Source organism: Oncorhynchus gorbuscha, linkage group LG04, assembly GCF_021184085.1.
Source record: "Oncorhynchus gorbuscha isolate QuinsamMale2020 ecotype Even-year linkage group LG04, OgorEven_v1.0, whole genome shotgun sequence".
NCBI lineage: Eukaryota > Metazoa > Chordata > Actinopteri > Salmoniformes > Salmonidae > Oncorhynchus > Oncorhynchus gorbuscha.
In genome coordinates this window covers 12,269,828-12,292,560 of record NC_060176.1, presented here as the reverse complement: position 1 = coordinate 12,292,560, position 22,733 = coordinate 12,269,828, and the positions used below count along the sequence as shown (strand labels likewise).

Below are 22,733 nucleotides of genomic sequence, written 5' to 3'. Positions count from 1 at the left end.
ACGGGAGAAAGTGTGAGTGAGTTAGTCAGAGAGAAAGAGTGAGAGAAACAGAGAGAGATGATAGAGGAGGTTACTGCTGGACTACTCACACATTCAAGGGTTGCCAGGCAGGCCACTGCGCCTTCATTTTGATGACTGTCAGGACGTCATCACCCTGAGAGAGAGAGAGAGAGAGAGAGAGAGAGAGAGAGAGAGAGAGAGAGAGAGAGAGAGAGAGAGAGAGAGAGAGAGAGAGAGAGAGAGAGAGAGAGAGAGAGAGAGAGAGAGAGAGAGAGAAAGAGAGAGAGAGAGAGAGAGAGAGAGAGAGAGAGAGAGAGAGAGAGAGAGAGAGAGAGAGAGACAGAGAGAGAGAGAGAGAGAGAGAAAACATATATATATATATATTTGCTCAACAAATTCACTTGTCATCTGACAGATCGAGGTTCAGCCATATTAATCACATTACTCTTCCAGATGAGTGGAGAGAACAGATGAAGACAGATAGAGGATCAGCCATATTAATCACATTACTCTTCTCAGACAAATTCACAGATTGAACAGATGAAGACAGATAGAGGCTCAGCCATATTAATCACATTACTCTTCCAGATGAGTGGAGAGAACAGATGAAGACAGATAGAGGCTCAGCCATATTAATCACATTACTCTTCCAGATGAGGGGAGAGAACAGATGAAGACAGATAGAGGCTCAGCAATATTCACCACATTACTCTTCCAGATGAGTGGAGAGAACAGATGAAGACAGATAGAGGCTCAACCATATTCACCACATTACTCTTCCAGATGAGTGGAGAGAACGGATGAAGACAGATAGAGGCTCAGCAATATTCACCACATTACTCTTCCAGATGAGGGAGAGAACAGATGAAGACAGATAGAGGCTCAGCAATATTCACCACATTACTCTTCCAGATGAGTGGAGAGAACGGATGAAGACAGATAGAGGCTCAGCAATATTCACCACATTACTCTTCCAGATGAGTGGAGAGAACAGATGAAGACAGATCAGCAATATTCACCACATTACTCTTCCAGATGAGTGGAGAGAACAGATGAAGACAGATAGAGGCTCAGCAATATTCACCACATTACTCTTCCAGATGAGGGGAGAGAACAGATGAAGACAGATAGAGGCTCAACCATATTCACCACATTACTCTTCCAGATGAGTGGAGAGAACGGATGAAGACAGATAGAGGCTCAGCCATATTCACCACATTACTCTTCCAGATGAGGGGAGAGAACGGATGAAGACAGATAGAGGCTCAGCAATATTCACCACATTACTCTTCCAGATGAGGGGAGAGAACAGATGAAGACAGATAGAGGCTCAACCATATTCACCACATTACTCTTCCAGATGAGGGGAGAGAACGGAGAAAGATCAGTTTATTTCTCCCTCTTCCCATTTTCTCTCTGAGACAAAGGAGTGATGAATACAGCGTGCGTCACTTCAGATGGAGCACCGGCATCACCACTTCATAAAACCTGCATAAATATTTAATCAGTAGCTCTGGACACCGCAGGGCTCTCTGTGTCACTGCCTGAGCAAGAGGGAATGTCTCTGCGCTGGTCCCAGATCAGACAAAACACTCAAAGCACAGAGCAGGATTTAACCTCCAGACTGAACTCAGACCTGAGAAAGACACAGCTCCCTCGACATCCAGTCACAAAAAAGACCTGGAGAGTTATGGGAAAATGTTTCATCGACATTAGTTTAGCCTTTCCACTAGATTGGTTTGTGAAATAATAGTTATTCTGTCCCTCACATAGAAATGTGGTGTGGACATGAAAATATTATATCAAATCGGTTTAATGTTCAATAGTAAACATATCTCTGGGATAACAGCATTATACATATTAAACGCTCTGGCCCATTCCATGTGGAAACCATATTTCTTAAGAACAAAGCACAATAGGATCACAGCGACTGCAAAAGACACAATTAAAAGTGTTTGAGCACCACACTGGCTCATTTGCGCCCAGCCTTTTTCATTAAGGCTACAATTTATGACATCACATTGTGGCGGTAATGGCTCTTTGGCTGTGAATAGGTGGCAAGCAGCTGACTAGAACATTCTGTTTGTATTGTTATAGCTGAGAGAGACTGTGTGATGTACAGTGGACTGAAGAGTGCATTCTGCCATATGTGAAATGAACCAAACCCTGCTCTGGGCTTTTTCAATGCCTTTACAAAATGGTACAGATAAAGCACATTAGAAAACATGGATATATTGGTTCATATATAAAACAGCAATTATAAGGCTATCATTTGGCCGAGACTGTAAATGGTGACATCGATGGAAACAATTTGTCCTGATGAACAATGATCATCAAACACAAGTCATCAGAAGAAAAGAAAACTGCAGCTCACCACATCTTGTTAGACATCTGCCCCTGGGCATGTTTGCACCTGGCTACTGTAAAGATCAAAGTGAATTATCCAATGCCAGATCATTGCTTTACAAGCCACCAATTAATGTTTCCAATAGAGGATTCTGTTCTGGTCCAGTACCATCCAGTCCCATTTCTGTATGTTTGGTAATCACTTTTTAATGATTTCCTGTAAGATAATTACCCATAGTAAAAGGCTGTGAGCCCCACCGAGTCATACAGAGCTGACGTCCTTCCTTTGTCCTCGAGAGCTGCATCGCAGGCAGGCTTTTGTTCCAGCCCAGCTCTAACATACTTGATTTAACTAATTAGTCTTCATCGAAGACCACAATTTGTAGATTATTTGAATCAGCTGCGTTAGTGCTGGGTGGTGAAAAACCCTGCACACACTGACAGCAGTTCAAAACCCCTGTTATGACCTCTAGATCTGCACTGCCAGTACACCTAAGCAGTCATAAGGCTTATTCATACTGCAAATGACCTCTGAACTTTTTTCCATACCTCTCTTTACACATTTACTTGTAATACCAATGGGGTCACAGCTAGCTCGTGGTAACACAGTCTCACTTCAGCAGTCAGCAAAAGCCACACACCCTTTGAGACCTGGCCTGATTGCCACCAGCAGCACTTGAGGATAACCTGTTCCCCTCCGGCTAAGTGATGAGGCGCTCTGTAATCAGCCAGGAAGCCTGACTGGAACCTAATCGGGGGGTTTGTGTAGCACCTCTGAACTCCACTGCTTCTGTCTACTGAAAGCGGTGGGAAAGGCCGTGCAGGATCCAGCTAGCTCTGGTTGAGACAGCAAAGACCATATAGTCGTTTCCAAATGCCATGAGGGAATGGGCTACTATCACTGAATACATAAACCCACATGCACTGGACACAGAATACACAGAATATGTAACAGAATGTGGGCATACTTATCAACTAGATGTACAACATACAATATGGCAGAATGTGTATCACAAATTGTACTTTATGTATTGGGTGATTCATCAAAAATCTAGACGAAAACAGGACCATGATTTTGGGTATTTTGATTAAATGTTGTCCATAGAAGGGTCCTTTGGAGTAAGAATTGCTGATATACTGTACATTTGTGGTTTGTATCTTAAAGCATAACTGATAAATAATTAATTGAAGTTGGGACATTTGTGACATTTTGGCCTTACCCATAAGACACCATAATGTTTCATCTGTAAGTTCTAAAAATAAAAGATTTGTGTCATATGAAGCTTTACCGCTTGCTCTGTAATGAGTAGTAGTTTAATTGCAATAAAACATTTTCTTACATTCATTTATGAATATTGAAAAATATAAACATGAATAAAGGAGGCCTAGGTAAGGCCAACATTTCACACATATTCTACATTCAAATAATATATATATATTTGAATTATGCTTTAAGATACAAATGTAAAATATATGTCAACAATCCTTCCCCCAAAGGACCTTTCTATGGATACAATTTAATGAGAATGAAAAAGATCATGGTCCTGTTTTGTTCTAGTTTCGTTAGGAATCCCCCTATTGTGGACCACCTCAGTGTCAAGGAACAGGTTCGTCTGTACCAGAAAGCACAAACAAACTGATAAACTAAGGCTGCTCATTTGAGCATCTACCCCGTCAAGACTCCACTTTAGTTCCCGCTGTGTCTATTGTTGTGAGTCTATGCCTCTCTGACACATCAGAAAAAAATAAGATTTGATTCATCTTTGTTTCAGACAAGTTCTTTGTTGCCAAAGAAACATAATGGCCCAGTGGTGTTCAGAATAGCTCTTTCGGCTTGATGACTGTGTTGTAGATTTGGAATTGAAAGGAAACATCAGGGAAAACAATTAATTAAACTCTCCACTCATGGTGGAGAGAGAGAGAGAGAGAGAGAGAGAGAGAGAGAGAGAGAGAGAGAGAGAGAGAGAGAGAGAGAGAGAGAGAGAGAGAGAGAGAGAGAGAGAGCAAGAGAGAGATTGAGAGAGACAGACAGAGAGAGCAAAAGAGAGAACAGAGAGACTGACAGAAGTCCCTTAACTTCTTTGGGACTGGGGGGCAGTATTGAGTAGCTTGGATGAATAAGGTGCCCAGAGTAAACTACCTGCTACTCAGGCCCAGATAGAAAACACTCCGAAGTTTCTAAAACGGTTTGAATGATGTCTGTGAGTATAACAGAACTCATATGGCAGGCAAAACCTGTGAAAGAATCCAACCAAAAAGTGGGAAATTTGAGGTTTGTAGGTTTTAAAGTCTTTGCCTTTCCAATATACAGTGTAAATGGGGTCAGATTGACCTTCCACTGGATGTCAACAGTATTTAGAACCTTGTTTCAGGCTTCTACTATGAAGGGGGAGCGAATAAGCGCTGTTTGAACCAGGTGCTTGTTTGGCAGAATTCCATGAGCTAAATCACACGCGCGGCCGTGAGAGCGAGCTGCATTCCCTTTCATTTCTAAAGACAAAGGATTTGTCCTGTTGGAATATTATTGAAGATTTATGATAAAAACATCCTAAAGATTGATTCCATACATCAATTGACATGTTTCTACAAACTGTAATGTAACTTTTTTGACTTTTCGTCTGGACTTAGTGCTCGCGCGAACAAAAAGGAGGTATTTGGACATAAATTATGGACTTTATCGAACAATACAAACATTTATTGTGGAACTGGGATTCCTGTGAGTGCATTTTGATGAAGATCATCAAAGGTAAGTGAATATTTATAATGCTATTTCTGTCTTTTGTGACACCTCTCCTTCTTTGGAAAATGGCTGTATGTTTTTCTGTGGCTAGGCGCTGATCTAACATAATCGAAAGGTGTGCTTTCGCCGTAAAGCCTTTTTGAAATCAGACTCTGGCTGGATTAACAAGAAGTTTATCTTTAAAATGGTGTATAATACTTGTATATTTGAGGAATTTTAATTAATTGAATTTGGCGCCCTGCAATTTCACTGGCAGTTGTTGAGGTGGGACGCTAGCGTTAGAAGTTAAAAGCAGATGAAAGAGAAAAAGAGAGAGAGAGAATGAGCGAGCCACTGTAGTGGGATGTGTCAAACCATGCTGATGAGGAATGCGTCTGAGCACTAAGAGGTCTGTGTGAACCATAGCTATGTCTAATGACACCACTGCTCTACTCCAGACTCCAATACTCCACTCAAGCCCCCATAGAGCTTCATTATAGCATTACTCCTAAGGCAGAGAGGGTGGTTCCAACAGGATCTGTTCTCTCCTCACTGACCCAGAAGGAACACACTGACAGATCTCTGGATGTGGATGGCAGTGTATGTGTGGTGTGTGTGTGGTCTGCTTCAAAAGGCACTCCAGGGAACAAAGAGATAGAAGGGGGACAGATTTTTGAAGCGCACTCAATCCACTTCAGAACATCCTGCCCTGATCGCTGCATTCTATGTCGTGTCAGCCAGCCCCAGTCCCTAGTCACTTTAAAATCCATTTGATTTAATTGAACCACCCATAGGTAGTGCTCTGGCTCGGATCGTTATGGTAGCCTATTCCTCCACCACTTTCAGGACGCCGTCAAAAGAGTACGCCGCAACAGGCTTCTCAACACAAAGCAGCAAGGAAGAAAATAATGTGCTTTTAGAGCAAATTACTTTTTTTCTCCTTTTTTAGTTTTTACCAAAAGGAAATGCCATCAAAATGTGTTTGAATGCTATAAGTAATTTAGCCGCCCCATAACTTGGGATCATGGTCCCTTTATTCGGGGAAATTATTTTCAATTTGAAAAGCCTAAGTGGGGATTCTTTCACTCGTATCTCTCCTCCCTCTCCCTCCCTCTCTTTCATTCTCCCTCTCACTCTCCACTCTTCTGCACTCTCTTTTTCTCTCCCACTCTCTCTCTCTCTCTCTCTCTCAATTCCTCTCTGTGATGATACTCTCAAATCTCATACAATAGATAATGAACATAATCCTAGAGTAGCACCTGGGACGTCTCTGATTGGACACCACTGTGCTAATGATTATAACATCCACTCAGCTTCTTGTGAATGCTAACACAACATCAGCTTAGCCAACTGCAGGGAGGATATGTATTGAGGACGATCAACAGATAATAGAGTAATGATGCTATTGTTAAAATGAATGGTACAATAGTCAATAAACGTATGAGTTCATACTGAGTGAGTGTGTTACTGACATGCTAGAATAGTACCGGAGACTGTTGATTGTGGCAGTGGTCTTTTCTAATACATGTAAATAGACTTTCTGGGAAAGCTGCATTGGCATTGTAAAATAAAGTGTTTTTGTCTCCAGCGTAGATTTGTTTCTGTTCCTCTCATTGTCAGACTGATGAGGGGGACCAGCCTGACAAACCAAATCAAATGTATTTACAAAGCCCTTACATCAGCTGATATGTCAAAGTGCTGTACAGAAACACAGCCTAAAACCCCAAACAGCAAGCAATGCAGGTGTAGAAGCACGGTGGCTAGGAAAAAGGCCAGAACCTAGGAAGAAACCTAGAGAGGAACCAGGCTATGAGGGGTGTGTGTGTGTGTGTGTGTGTGTGTGTGTGTGTGTGTGTGTGTGTGTGTGTGTGTGTGTGTGTGTGTGTGTGTGTGTGTGTGTGTGTGTGTGTGTGTGTGTGTGTGTGTGTGTGTGTGTGTGTGTGTGTGTGTGTGTGTGTGTGTGTGTGTGTGTGTGTGTGTGTGTGTGTTCTGCATGCTCGCAGATGTGTGCTTTTATATAATTGCCTTTGTGTCTGACCTTCCTTCTCTAGGTCTACTCTGCTCACTGTAGCCTCGCTCATTACCATAAAAACCTTGGGAGGGAATTTATAGCATCTCTAAGCTGACCAAGCTGATCTGCTGCACAGAGGGTTTACAGGCAACACCTAACCAGTAGGTTTTAATAGAAACAAACACCAGAGTTCAATATACAGACAGGTACATCTGTGAAAGTTAAGGATAATTTCACAGACCTCTGTAAAGGAATAACCCTACTAAAACAACTTGCACTGCACTTATGTGGGATTGACACACAATGACTGGTGGAAGGTATAGAAGGATCAACCATAAAACATGCATTATTATAGACCCTTTCTGACAAGCATACATACCACTAATCCACACTGTCGACACAAAATGCATATAAAAGATGACATTGTCAGGAGACTGCAAATCACACAATTGTGCTAGATATTTCCTTACCTGTGTCATACTAGGGAACCATCACATTGAACATACACTCTCTCAAGCCATCAGATTGCAATAATGGCTTCCGGAAGGACACAGATGAAAAAAATAAATGTTGGTGGTTTTACCCTAAGAGTGTCTTCAGAGGTACTCTGTCATTCTCCCCATCTCTAGATCATCAAATGGACCATGCCTCGATAGAACACATTAGTTGTCTGCCTGATAGAGTGCCACTTCATCCAGACTATTTTAACCTGGTAATTACCATAGCTATAAACCAGCGGGCTAGGTAGAATTTACATGGCAATGCCTCCCACCTGTCAAGTTAGCCAAACAGGTAAAAACCTGATAACTTGATATAGTTGCACGGGCTCTCTAATAAACCTCAGGCACAGCAGATCATTTTCTATTCTTCCATCACTAAGATAAATAACACTTAGTGAAAGGCTGTGTGCTTTAAAAGGTTCAGACTTTCACAGTGGTCTCGTCTCATCCCCAGTCCCTATGGAGAGAGGAAATTTAATATGTGGCCTTTTAATTGGCCGGTCTGGAGTCTGTCTATCTGATCACGGTCAGTGAAAGCAGTAACCCCGTCTGCCTCATTCTCTGGCCCACTGCTTTTAATCCATTATGAAATGTGCAATTGCCTTGCATACAGGGGGGAAAATATATTGTATTTCATTTTTAGTCCAGGCAGTAAATATAGCAGTGGTAACTGGCTTTGACTGCTCTGTAAATGTGCCTATAGTATAAAGGTTGATGCTGGCGGAGCCGATGGCAGTCCCTTCACTGTGCTGTACTGTCACTGGGTTCAAGAGATCTTTCCTAGGTGATACACACAATCTGCTTGGCACAGGTGTGGCTTGGCAGGAAAGCAGAGAGGTCCTGGAGAAGAGAGAGAAGGAGAGAGAGAGATGACTCCTGGCACATTCACTCCTTCACCTTTTCACAGAGACTTGTAGCACTTTTTAATTGTTATTTAAGCTTTATTTAAACAGGTTCTCATTTAGATAACATATATTTTCAAAGAAAGACCTGGTCCAATTGCAGTAGGGGGAACAACATTTCAGACAAAATAACTTACATACACGTCATTAAACAAAACTATAAACACACATACAGTACAACAATGACATATTACATTAAAAATACTAGAAACTAGAAACAGATGGCCTAAAAACAATTACACTCTTCTATGATATATAAATCAATCAAGTGTTTAAACTCCACCAATGTTCAGGATAGAATTCCAGGACCATGGAGCTAAGTAACTAAAACTACCATTACCTGTTCTAATATTTGGTACTGTTAGAAGCAAATAAGAATGGGGCCGTAATTTATATTTATTTACCGACCTGACTAAAATAAGAACAGAGATCAAATGGCATTTTACCCAGTATGGCCTTATAAATCAGTGTATATGTCACGGCTGGCTGAAGGACTGGACCAAGGTGCAGCATGGTAAGCGTACATTTGAACTTTCTTTAAAAATGATGCCGACAAAATGAAGAACAAAAAACAACTGTAAAGCTTTGGGCTCTGTGCCTGCTCCCCCCTGGCTTTAGGAGACAGCTTGGCTCCAAACGCAGCCCACACTTAATGTCATTTAGTCTTAAATAATGATGTGGAGGGAGGGTTCAAAAGCTCTCCTACCTTGGCAGAGCAATCAGGAAAAAACGACAGATCCAGAGACTCAAGGTTTAAGAATACGAACAGGGGTCAGAAGAAGAGAGAGATTGAGATGTAGGGGAAGAAGAGAGACAGAAGAATGAAAGTTAACTCAAAATTGTGAGAGAGAAAGTGGGAATGACCAAGAGCAATGTCCAGAGACAGGGGGGAAAAAGAAACCCTTGTCAGTAATGACTACAGTGTACTTAATCTTCCAAAATGACAAACGTAGTGAGCAGTGGAATTTGAGACCAAAACACAGTGTTGCGATGGCACTTAAAAAGAGCAATAAACCAGCATCCAGCCTCTGTCCTACCACTGGGGACCAGCAGATAGGCTACCGCATTTATCTTCAAAAACGTGTGCTAAGTACAACGCAGAGAGAAACACCAAAATGCTTCTTGGCAGTGAGCAGGAAATAGTTTTTTTCTAAGGCTTCTACATCAGACATGCAGTGATTTGGAGCCAAAACACTTCAACTGAGAAGTGAGTGTGTGTACTCGTTGCAGATACATTAACTGCAGATCACACACACACACACATTCACAGACTAATGAACGCTCTGTGATTTACGAGCTTTGTGATTTACGTCAGTAAATGCGTTCTTGAAACCACGCTGTCTCGCAAAAAAAATATTACGTGATGATATTATTCGATTATTAACGTAGCTAAAACGAGCTCTGGCTCAAAGCAGGCTCATAAATGTTTTCAGTAAGACATTGTCATACAAAGTTGAAATATCTAGCCAATTCATTTTGAATTGAATAATAATGCTTGTGAACTTCAGAGATGTAACAATTTCACACTTTGGCTTTGGTTAAAGGCAAATACAAATGCATACTAGTAGTAGTCATCGCTCCTGCTCGAGAGTCGACACATTCTTAGTGATGCGAAGCAACATCATCATATCATTGGCTATTGCTCACGTTCTGACCTTAGTTCCTTTATTATGTCTTTGTGTTAGTTTGGTCAGGGCGTGAGTTGGGGTGGGTAGTCTATGTTATTTTTTCTATGTTGTATTTCTGTGTTTGGCCTGGCATGGTTCTCAATCAGAGGCAGCTGTCAATCGTTGTCTCTGATTGAGAAGCATACTTAGGTAGCCTGTTTTCCCCATTTTGGTTGTGGGTGATTATTTTCTGTGTCTGTGTTTTCCACACGGAACTGTTTCGTTTTTATTTTGTGTAGTGTTCAGTTTGTTCAATTAAAAATATGACGAACACTTTCCACGCTGCATTTTGGTCCTCCTCTCCTTCCACCAACAAGAAGCGTTACAGAACCACCCAGCACAACCGGACCAAGCAGCGTGGTAACCAGGAGCAGAGGGTTCTCCTGTACATGGGAGAAGATTTTGGACGGTAAGGGACCCTGGGCACAGGCTGGGGAATTTCGCCGCCCCCGGGAAGAGCTGGAGGCAGCCAAAGCCGAGCGGCGGCATTATGAGGAGTTAGCACGACAGCGCAACAGGGACGAGAGGCAGCCCCAAAAATGTCTTGGGGGGCACACGGGGAGTGTGGCTAAGTCAGGTAGGAGACCTGAGACAACTCCCCGTGCTTACTGTGGCGATAGGTGGACCGGGCAGGCACCATGTTATGTCGTGAGGCGCACGGTGTCCCCAGTGCACAGGCATAGCCCGGTGCGCTACATCACATCGGCCGGGCTAGAGTGGGTATCGAGCCAGGAGCTATGAAGCCGGCTCAGCGCATCTGGCCGCTAGTGCGTCTCCTCGGTCCTGAGCAGCCAGAGCTGCCCATCTGTCCTGAGCTGCCAGAGCCGCCCATCAGTCAGGAGCTGCCAGAGCCACCCGTCAGTCAGGAGCTGCCAGAGCCGCCTGTCAGCCAGGAGCTGCCAGAGCCGCCCTTCACTCCGACACTGACGGAGTCGCCCTTCACTACGGCGCTGCCGGAGTCTCCCGCCTGTCCGGCGCTGCCGGAGTCTCCCATCTTTTCAGGGCCCACTGCAAGGGTCCCCAGTCCGAGGTCGGAGGCGAGAGTCGCCGCTCCAAAGGACCCACTTAAGTGGGCCAAGACTATGGTGGAGTGGTGTCCACGTCCCGCGCCAGAGTGGGCATCGAGCCAGGAGCTATGAAGCCGGCTCAGCGCATCTGGTCTCTAGTGCGTCTCCTCGGTCCGGGGTATATGGCACCAGCCCTACGCACGGTGTCCCCGGTTTGCCAGCACAGCCCAGTGCGGTCTGTTCCACCCCACCGCACTTGCCGGGCTACAGGGAGTATCCAGCCAGGACAGGTTGTGCAGGCTCGGTGCTCGAGACTTCCAGTGCGCGTCCATGGTCCTGTCCATCCAGTGCCTCCTCCACGCACCAGGCTTCCTATGGCAGCCCCACGCACCAGGCTGTCTCTCCTGTCCAGCACTTCCAGAGTCTCCCTCCTGTCCAGAGCTGCCAGAGCCACCCGTCTGTCCTGAGCTGCCAGAGCCGCCCGTCTGTCCTGAGCTGCCAGAGCCGCCCGTCTGTCCTGAGCTGCCAGAGCTGCTCGTCTGTCCTGAGCTGCCAGAGCCGCCCGTCTGTCAGGATCTGCCAGAGCCGCCCGTCTGTCAGGAGCTGCAGGAGCCGCCCATCAGTCAGGAGCCGCCAGAGCCGCCCGTCAGTCAGGAGCCGCCAGAGCCGCCCGTCAGTCAGGAACTGCCAGAGCCGCCCGTCAGTCAGGAGCTGCCAGAGCCGCCATTTACTCCGACGCTGCCGGAGTCGCCCTTCACTCCGACGCCGACGGAGTCGCCCTTCACTACGGCGCTGACGGAGTCGCCCTTCACTACGGCGCTGACGGAGTCGCCCTTCACTACGGCGCTGCCGGAGTCGCCCTTCACTATGGCGCTGACGGAGTCGCCCTTCACTATGGTGCTGACGGAGTCGCCCTTCAATACGGCGCTGACGGAGTCGCCCTTCATTATGGCGCTGCCGGAGTCTCCCATCTATTGCAAGGGTCCCCAATCTGAGGTCGGCGGCGAGGGTCGCCGCTCCAAAGGCGCCACTTAAGTGGGCCAAAACTATGGTGGAGTGGGGTCCACGTGCCGCCATCGTGGACAGACGCCCACCCAGACTCTCCCCTATAGGTTCAGGTTTTGTGGCCGGAGTACGCACCTTTGGGGGGGACCACTTACCACACTGCATTTTGGTCCTCCTCTCCTTCCACCAACGAGAAGCGTTACATCCCTGTTCTCAAACTACAAGAGCATTGTAGATTTTGTGAGGATAAAATGAAATATCACACTGGGCACAGACGTCAGTTTAACGTCTAGTTTTTATTTATATTTATTTCACCATGTCATTATATTCAGATTAAAAGTTTGGTGCAAAAAATATGAAATGCCCTTATGTTGGTGCCTTTTTGCAAATCCAATTAGTTTCCCATGCTGATTCAACGTCATCACATAGATTTTTGTGGGGGTGAAATGATGTGAAAACAAGGTTGATTCAAACACTTTTTACCCAGTACGATGTTTGAAACTATTGGGATGGCTGAAAGACGGGTTCGGTAGCCCCCAGATTGTGTCTCTGACCCGCTCATATTAAATGAGCGTTGTGATAGGCACAAATAGGCAACGACATGGGGATTTTATGTACAATCTCAAAAACCTGTCTAGGACAGCTAAATCGGTGCCAAAATTGTGTAGTGTATGCTCGGCTTAACATACACACATAATCACTAAGGGCCCTTGACAGACTGATGAGGGGAAAAACTGGCTACACATTGTGGCAATCTGACAGACAGAAAGTGAGAGAATGAGAGAGAGAGCGAGAGAATGAGAGAGAGAGTGAGCGAGAGAAAGGAAGAAATAAAGAGAGTGAGACAGACATACTGATGGACGAACAGACGGACAGATGGAAGACCGGACAGACAGATGGACGGCCAGACAGATAAAGGACACTTGTAGAGGATCTATTTGTTCAAATTGTATAATATGATTACCAATGACTGAGGCCCAATTGTAATGTAGTACACTGGCTCTACAACTCAATATTGTGAGAGTGGTTCACTGGATGACATGATTGACTGGGATTAGGGCAATGTTTACAGAAAACGAATGCCCTTCCCACAGTATCAGGGCCTCATACACTGCATGGCTTCAACATCACCACTGTCATCAAATGTTGTAGAATACCACCATTTAATCTAGAGGCCCAGATAGGCAACAGTACAAACTCTCTCTTCCTGTTCATATCACACAGCATTAGACCTACACTGGGCTGAGCTGGGTTTTCAAATCAACCCTCAGTCAGCTTTGGATATGGACGTGCTGCTACTGCCAGAGCTGTCAAATCCGCTGTTAGTTTTTGGAATACAGATTCTCTCGGAACCTGACGGGGAAAACATGTTAACTGTGCTTGTTATTTGTTATTCCCTGACTCATCCATAGCTACTCATTGGACCGTATGATCACTCGGCTACACATGTCTCTCCCTAATGTCAATATGCCTTGTCTATTGCTGTTTTGGTTAGTGATTATTGTCTTATTTCACTGTAGAGCCCCCAGCCCTGCGCAATATGCCCTAGATAGCCCTCCTGTTCCACCTCCCACACATGCGGTGACCTCACCTGGCTTAACTGGTGCTTCAAGAGACAAAAACTCTCTCATTGTCACTCAATGCCTAGGTTTATCTCCACTGTACTCACATCCTACCATACCCTTGTCTGTACATTATGCCCTGAATCTATTCTTCCACGCCCAGAAATCTGCTCCTTTTACTCTCTTTTCCAAAGGCACTAGACAATCAGTTCTTATAGCCTTTAGCAGTAACCTTATCCTACTCCTCCTCTGTTCCTCTGGTGATGTAGAGGTTAACCCAGTCCCTGCAGACCCCAGCACCACTCCCATTTCCCAGGCGCTCTCATTTGTTCACTTCTATAAACGTAAAAGCCTTGGTTTCATGCATGTTAACATTAGAAGCCTCCTCCCTAAGTTTGTTTTATTCACCGCTTTAGCACACTCCGCCACACCTGATGTCCTAGCCGTGTCTGAATCCTGGCTTAGGAAGGCCACCAAAAACCTTGAAATTTATATCCCCAAATACAACATTTTCCAACAAGATAGAACTGCCAAAGGGGGTGGGGCTATCTACTGTAGAGATAGCCTGCAGAGTAATGTCATACAATCCTGGTCTGTGCCCAAAAAATTGGAGCTTCTACTTTTAAAAATCCACCTTTCCAGAAACAATTCTCTCACAGTTGCTGCTTGTTATAGACCCCCCTCAGCCTCCAGCTGTGCCCTGGACACCATATGTGAATTGATTGCCCCCGATCTATCTTCAGAGTTCGTACTGTTAGGTGACCTAAACTGGGATATGCTTAACACCCCGGCAGTCCCACAATCTAAGGTAGATTCCCTCAATCTCACACAAATTATCAAAGAACCTACCAGGTACAACCCCAAATCCGCAAACATGGGCACCCTCATAGATATCATCCTGATCAACTTGCCCTCAAAATACCCCTCTGATGTTTTCAACCAGGATCTCAGCGATCACTGCCTCCTTGTCTGCATCCGTAATGGGTCTGTGGTCAAACGACCACCCCTCATCACTGTCAAATGCTCCCTAAAACATATTAACATTTACATTTACATTTAAGTCATTTAGCAGACGCTCTTATCCAGAGCGACTTACCTCATCCCATCAGTAGACGATGCCTGGTTGCTCTTTAAAAGTGCTTTCCTTACCATCTTAAATAAGCATGTCACACTCAAGAAATGTAGAACTAAGAACAGATATAGCCCTTGGTTCACCCCAGACTTGACAGCCCTTTGACCAGCACAAAAACATTTTTCTGGCATTCTGCATTTCCATCGAATAGCCCCCGCATTATGCGACTTTTCAGGGAAGTCAGGAAACAATATACACAGTCAGTTAGGAAAGCTAAGGCTAGCTTTTTCAAACTGAAATTTTCCCCCTGTAGCACTGATTACAAAAGGATTCGGAAACTGTAAAGTTCATGGGGAATAAGAGCACCTCCTCCCAGCTGCCCACTGCACTGAGGCTAGAAAACACTGTCACCACCGATAAATCGAAAATTTCAATAAGCATTTTTCTACGGCTGGCCATGCTTTCCACATGGCTACCCCTACCCTGGCCAACAGCTCTGCACCCCCTGCGGTAACTTGCCCATGCCCCCTGCCCCGCTTCTCCTTCACCAAAGATTGGAAAGCTGCCGCGGTCATCCCCTCTTCAAAGGGGGAGACACTCTAGACCCAAACTGTTACAGACCTATATCCATCCTGCCCTGCCTATCTAAAGTCTTCGAAAGCCAAGTTAATAAACAGATCACTGACCATTTTGAATCCCACAGTACCTTCTCCGCTGTGCAATCCGGCTTTCGAGCCGGTCACGGGTGCACCTCAGCCACGCTCAAGGTCCTAAACAATATTATAACCGCCATCGATAAAAGACAGTACTGTGCAGCCATCTTCATCGACCTGGCCAAGGCTTTCGACTCTGTCAATCACTATATTCTTATCGGCAGACTCAATAGCCTTGGTTTTTCTGACGACTGCCTCGCTTGGTTCACCAACTACTTTGCAGACAGAGTTCAGTGTGTCAAATCGGAGGGCATGTTCTCCGGACCTCTGGCAGTCTCTATGGGGGTAACACAGGGTTCAATTCTAGGGCCGACTCTTTTCTCTGTATATATCAATGATGTCGCTCTTGCTGCGGGCAATTCCCTGATCCACCTCTACGCAGACGACACCATTCTGTATACTTCTGGCCCTTCCTTGGACACTGTGCTAACTAACCTCCAAACAAGCTTCAATTCCATACAACACACCTTCCGTGCATGCTTTTCAACCGTTCGCTGCCTGCACCCGCCCGCCCGACTAACATCACCACCCTGGACGGTTCTGACCTAGAATATGTGGACAACTATAAATACCGAGGTGTCTGGCTAGACTGTAAACTCTCCTTCCAGACTCATATTAAACATCTCCAATCCAAAATCAAATCTAGAATTGGCTTTCTATTTCGCAACAAAGCCTCCTTCACTCACGCCGCCAAACTTACCCTAGTAAAACTGACTATCCTACCGATCCTCGACTTCGGCGATGTCATCTACAAAATAGCTTCCAACACTCTACTCAGCAAACTGGATGCAGTCTATCACAGTGCCATCCGTTTTGTTACCAAATCACTTTATACCACCCACCACTGCGACCTGTATGCTCTAGTCGGCTGGCCCTCGCTACATATTCGTCGCCAGACCCACTGGCTCCAGGTCATCTATAAGTCTATGCTAGGTAACGCTTAGCCTTATCTCAGTTCACTGGTCACGATAACAACAACATCAACTATCTGAGCAGCTAACCGATCACTGCAGCTGTACATAGTCCATCTGTAAATAGCCCACCCAATCTACCTACCTCATCCCCATACTGTTTTTATTTTATTTACCTTTCTGCTCTTTTGCTCACCAGTATCTCTACTTGCACATCATCATCTGCTCATTTATCACTCCAGTGTTAATCTGTTAAATTGTAATTATTCGCTCCTATTGCCTATTTATTGCCTATCTCATCATGCCTTTTGCACACACTGTATATAGACCTTATTTTTTCTACTGTGTCATTGACTTGTTTGTGTTATTGGCTTGTTTATTGTTTACTCTATGTGTAACCCTGTGTTGTTGTCTGTGTCACACTGCTTTGCTTTATCTTGGCCAGCTCGCAGTTGCAAATGAGAACTTGTTCTCAACTAGCCTACCTGGTTAAATAAAGATGAAATAAAAAATAAAAAAATAATAATGTTGCTAAAAGAAAGAATAGCAGTCAGAAACACATTAACTACTAAGTTGTTAAGAGTGAGATAAACAGGAGAACAGCAAAAAAAAAGAGTTAAATATATATATAAATATTCCTATTAATTGAACAAGTACACTTTTAGTACAATAGGTGTGTGTGTGTGTGTGTGTGTGTGTGTGTGTGTGTGTGTGTGTGTGTGTGTGTGTGTGTGTGTGTGTGTGTGTGTGTGTGTGTGTGTGTGTGTGTGTGTGTGTGTGTGTGTGTGTGTGCATGCATGCATCCGTGTGTGTTTCGTGCAATTTAGTGCAGATATATTGGAGGAGCTGTTTAATCTCACTTAATCCTACAGGGTTCTCTTGTCCTCTGACAACTTTCGCTTAGCTGCGCTGGTGCTGCTGTTGGACCCTGTGGAGTGGAGGGGGGCCAGGTCTGGGCCGTGGGGCTTCCTCTCTGGTCTGGTAGAGGTGATGGTCTGGTGCGGGGTAGTAGGTTGGGCCCGGTCCAGTCTGGAGCCGATGGAAGTGGTGATGCTCTGGTGGTGGGCGGGGCGTGTGGGGTGCGCTGGGTCTGGTGGGGCGTTGAGGGGGCCTGGGGCTCCTTGGTGGTGCAGTGGTCTGGTAGGGATCTCTGGGTGGTCCTCTGTTCAGTGCAGCATGGGGAATTTGTCGACCAAGTGCCACGTCCTTTAGAGACTTGGCAAACATCCCTACTGTCTGCTTCTTCAGGTGGGAGTGCTCGTGCAGATGCTCTGGGGTCATCGTTGGGTGGTGAGCAACGTGCACGTTCGAGAGTAGGTCACACCCTCTGGTGATATCAGCTTTGACTTTCTGAATGGTACAGGGATGAAAGTATTTGCGGGGCAGCAGAGTGGAGATGGTGATGTGGGAGTTGGGGAACCGCTCAGAGGCCGCCTCTGCTACTCTGTTGACCAGGCTGCTTACTCTCTCCTGCTCCTCTCGCAGGTTGTTGGTGCCGGTGTGAATAATAATGTGGCCTGGTGTGCCAAAGTCAGGCTGGGACAGGATGTTGAGTGCATCCTGTGTTTTTGGGCACCATATATTGGACATATTATGGTAGGGGAAGAGTTTATCCTCTTGGATGAATTTGCCATTTGAGTCAAAGAGGATGGCCACCTCAGTGGGTTTTACCAGATTAGTGTGTTTACAGTCTGTGGCTGGGGTACACAGGGCTTGTGAACATGGAGGGGTGTGTGGGGGTGTGTCGGGGGGGTGGGACAGAGAGCTTCTCTCTGTAGTAGTTGTCCCCATGTGAGGCTCTTTGTTGACTGGGGGTGTGGGTAAAGTGTTGTCGGTATGGGGGGGGGGGCTTGTGGGTAAAGGTGGGTCAGTGGGGTTGTTAGGGGTGGTGAGGGGCTGCAGCTTCTCTCTGGGAGTCTCTACAGTCTGTTCTCTGTGATGTAGCACCCTCTTGATGATAGACAACTCCTTTGCCATCTCCTCCTTTACCTGCATCAGCTCTCTCCTCATGGTGGCCTTTACTTCCTCAAGTGCTGTGGTAAGGCTCTCAGCTCCTGGACAGAGTTCTTCAGCTGGGTCCTGCACTGGTTGATCTGGTCCTGTAGAAGCTCTGTGTCTGGGCTGGTAGTGGTGTAGCTGAGGGGCTGCTCCTTCAGCTCAGTAACCCATACTTCTAACAGAGCCAGCTTGTCTCTAAGCCGGCTGACGGTAGTGTGGTCTTGGCTCTGGTGGTTGTAGGCAGGCAGGGGGGAGGATGGTCCTGCTGTTGGGGTGCCTGAGGTGAGCGGAGAGGTTGGGTGCTGTCCTTGTCTTCTTTGCAGTCCACTATCTTCCTTAGGATGGGGAAGTCCTGCACAAAAGAGCTGAGTGCAGCCCCACTGCCCTAGACCATGACAGTGCCATTCTGGTACCGTCAGAAACCTGTTTTCCTGGTCCTTATCACTGTCCTCAAAAATAACAGGTTTGTAAACAGTCCTGTTTTGTGAGCAGTCAGCAAACAACGTTTCTGGGTGTCCCTCAGAATTCTGTGTTTAAAATTGATTATTCCCTTCTCTGATTTGATTTCTGCAGGGTATTCAAAAAAGGGGGGGGAGGTGAGTCTCTCTCAGTTTCTGCTGCTGCTGGTGCTGTTAGCGCTGCCTCGTGTTGCTATGGTTACCAGCAGTAAACAGTTGGAGCTAGACGGTGAACTAGCTGACAGATTTGAATTTGGCTAGCTACCACGATGAAGATTGGTCTTTTAACTCACTCTCTGTCAATATTGTCCCCCTGTGTTGATCTTCAATTGCACAATTTGATTACCTATACATTTTTTGCTCATTTAATCGTGTCAATTTTGCTCTTAACAACCAAAACGTTATAATAAGTCAGCAGCTGTTCTTCTGCTCTCTCTCTCTCTAAACCTTTTTTAGACTCAAAGTGAATAAACTGCTTATTTGCAGGCCTACTAAATAGATGTGTCTAGATATTCCAGTAGTACAGTTTGTACATCATGCTCTTATCTTTGCATGTAGGTATTAGGTGATGTGTGATTTGTTTTTCTGTAAAGTGATTCCGAAGGGAATTCCCATTCCACTTCTAGTTTTATGTTTTGCATTCTAATCAGAAACGGATTTAAGACTGATGACAAGTGGATGGAATCTTCATCCAATCAGTAACCGATCTATCAATTCAAGGGTCATTCAGTGTTCCCGGCTTTCTTCTGAGTATTGAGGAGTGATGTGTCAGTGTGTCACCCAATCATTATGTAGAGGGAATACATTATGGAAGGTCACAGCTATGACTTCCACAAACTCCCAACAACATGGATGATCTTCCTGGGAAGAGTTGTTCTATATTTTCCAGGGAAGAGAATGGGAAAGGTAACTTGACTGGAATGAAAGCGACTGATCGGGGATTGTGATGGTCCCTTCAGAGCCCTGTGTCAGAACCACTTTCTCCCATGTCAGATACCCTCCACCACTATCCTCAGAACCTCTATCACTCTCTCTCCATCCATAGATCTACTGTTTACCCATGTACAGACCTCCTTTTCCCCTATGTTAAAATCACCCTCCCCACGAGTACAGACCCCTTATGTACGAACCACTCTCCCACAGTGTCAGTCACTCTCCATTCCGCATCCTCTGAGCCACTCTCCCTCTATGTCAGGACAGAGTGCTCTGTCACAAGCCTCCCCAGAGTGTAGAGTCTCAATCAGCCGCTCATCAACTCAGAAATTGAATTCAAAAGTGAATGACGTCATCCATGAGCTGCTCCATTCATACGAAATAGATTTATGGGGCTCTCTGAGATTCGGGAGTGTGTCAATCTGTTCCCTCAGACGCTGAGAGAGCACTACTTCAATTATTTCACCATTTCTGCTGGTATACCTCACACAGGCCATCATACAGTACCCCCCTCCACGCAACATTCCCAGCAAGGCAATCATATTTCCATTCCTGATATGATTCATATGTTTCTGAAAGTCATGTCTTATCTCCTGGAATAACGAAGCCATGAGCCAGAAGTGATATTAAAAGCACCAATCAAGAAAAAACCTAACAATTTTTTTTTTTAAATTGAAAACACCATTTTAAAAGTACATGAGACTTCATCATAGACTGTTTTGCTGCATCCACCGCCCTCTCCTCACATCCCATCCCTACTGAATCTCTTCTCCATCATCCTGAGAGAGAGAGAAAGAAAGTGTGTTGGGAGCACTGGGTCCAATCTGTTCATTAGCTACGGCGCTAAGTTGATAAGTTCGCCACAAACACCAAAGTAGCCTGCCATAAATAAACCCCAGCCACTTGTGCCGCTTCACACAACTTTGCCATTAGGGTTAATGACCGGTAACGCCTGGATTTATTGGCTTAATGACACACGCGCCACACATCATTACCTCAGGAACGCACGCCGCAGCCCCCGCCTGCAGTACTCAATTAATGACAGGAACCACTCACGCACCGATTTGTTTGCTTTCCAATTTAATGAACACATTAGAATCTCCGCCTGCTGCCACTGCAGCTGCAGCGACGTTAGGTTAGTCATATCTGCTGTCTAACTTTATTTGTGTTTCAGTTTCAAACTGTCATAATAATCACGTTCAAGATACAACACAGGATCTCTGGATTAACTATGATGGAAGTGGTGGCAGATAAAACTTACTGGAGAATCAACACAGATGTCAACTCTGCCTCGAAATAACATTACAGTACATTTGCGCATGTTATAGAGCAACCATTTCATGTAGTTATGGAGAAACTGAGAATGTACGTCTCTAAGATAAATAAACATGTCATACCTTTCCTCGGCGAAGAATGGAAGCAATAAGGGAAACAGTCATGTTTTTTTTTGTTATCAAGTGAATGCATTAATATATGATTCACACAACCCCGTTTAAATAGTATTTGCCCCCCATGCCTGTTACATCAGATAACAGCATCAAAGTCCATGAAACAACAAAGGCCTAATGTGAGTCGATAAAGGATGATGTCCATGTTCTTTATAGTAGTAGGTACTCGGCTACTGGAAAGAAGAACATGAAAGTGAATTGGCCGCTTTAAGAGCCAGACACACACACACACACACACACACACACACACACACACACACACACACACACACACACACACACACACACACACACACACACACACACACACACACACACACACACACACACACACACACACACACACACACACACACACACACAGAGAGAGAGTGATAAGGGGATAAGGTGGTTACGGTGTTCGGATAAATACAGTGGCACAGATTGCCTATTTTTGCTCTGATTCCTAGACCATTCGCTGGGCAGGAGAGGAAGGAGGGATCACTTGCATTTGGAGACTGACGAATCAGCAGAAAAGTAGATTGGGCTTCACACCAAAAGCCCATAGGGCTTTCTTCTTGGCAGAGGTGGCCAAGGCTTCAAACTCTGGGAAGGTACTTCAGAGGACAACAACATTCTAAACTTGTGCTTTAGCAATGCATGTTGCCTTAGATGTGTTTCCTCTGACACAATGGCAGGTGTAGCCATACCACTAAGACAAGCTAGAGAGAAGCATTCATATGCACAAAGTTGGTTTAGACACAATTGACTGGATCAATTTCAGCTCGGAGACTATAATTGACATACCAGCATTTTTGTCATATTGATTGGCTCCGAATGTCAGCTTTTGTTAGCTGTAATGTGTTTCCAGATAAACAACATTTTGACCACTTGTAATATTCAAAACAAACTGATCTGCAGAAAAAGTTCACACAAAGAAAGCTCTATGACTCTGAGATGTCCTTGAGATCTTTTGTCAGCTACAAACATTTGCAGTGAAGTTGCCATTTGCTTGCAACAGCAGTAAGGACAGTTTAGTATGTAAGTTTATTAACAACTTATTACTGTTTGTTATGTAACCTTATGATATAGGTTCAAAAGTACCATCTAATTTACATCTCTCTGCTCAAAATACTGGGAAAGCAATAGGTTATAAACCTAGCTTTCACCTCTCTTATCCCAAACAGATCCGTCTTTACCTCAAGAAAGTAAGGAATGCATTTGTTAAAATATTCCACCAGGGCCTTATTGTGTCCTGGTCAAAGTACAGTCTCCACAGAGGGAGGGCATATCAGAGCCCATGACAGGACACTTAATGACTGATCCCCATTAGCTACATAACATTACATGGTCCCTGGGTTCTCCCACCACAGATACCCACCAATTAGCTGTTCAGAGAGTCAGTTGTTTCCCCCAGACTAATTTAATAGGGGGCATATCTCATAAGTGACAGACAGACAGACAGACAGACAGACAGACAGACAGACAGACAGACAGACAGA

At 45.1% G+C, this 22,733-nt stretch overlaps 1 protein-coding gene across 2 annotated transcripts in view; it reads right to left on the bottom strand.

The window, feature by feature from the left end:
* The window catches only part of LOC124033674 (spondin-1-like), a 133,375-nt gene that overhangs the window by 25,550 nt on the left and 85,092 nt on the right, over positions 1 to 22,733 (bottom strand). For both annotated transcript variants that reach the window (XM_046345842.1, XM_046345843.1), the window contains exon 7: positions 90 to 154. In XM_046345842.1, coding sequence (XP_046201798.1) covers positions 90 to 154 — 65 coding nt within the window. The remainder of the gene's footprint in view (positions 1 to 89; positions 155 to 22,733) is intronic.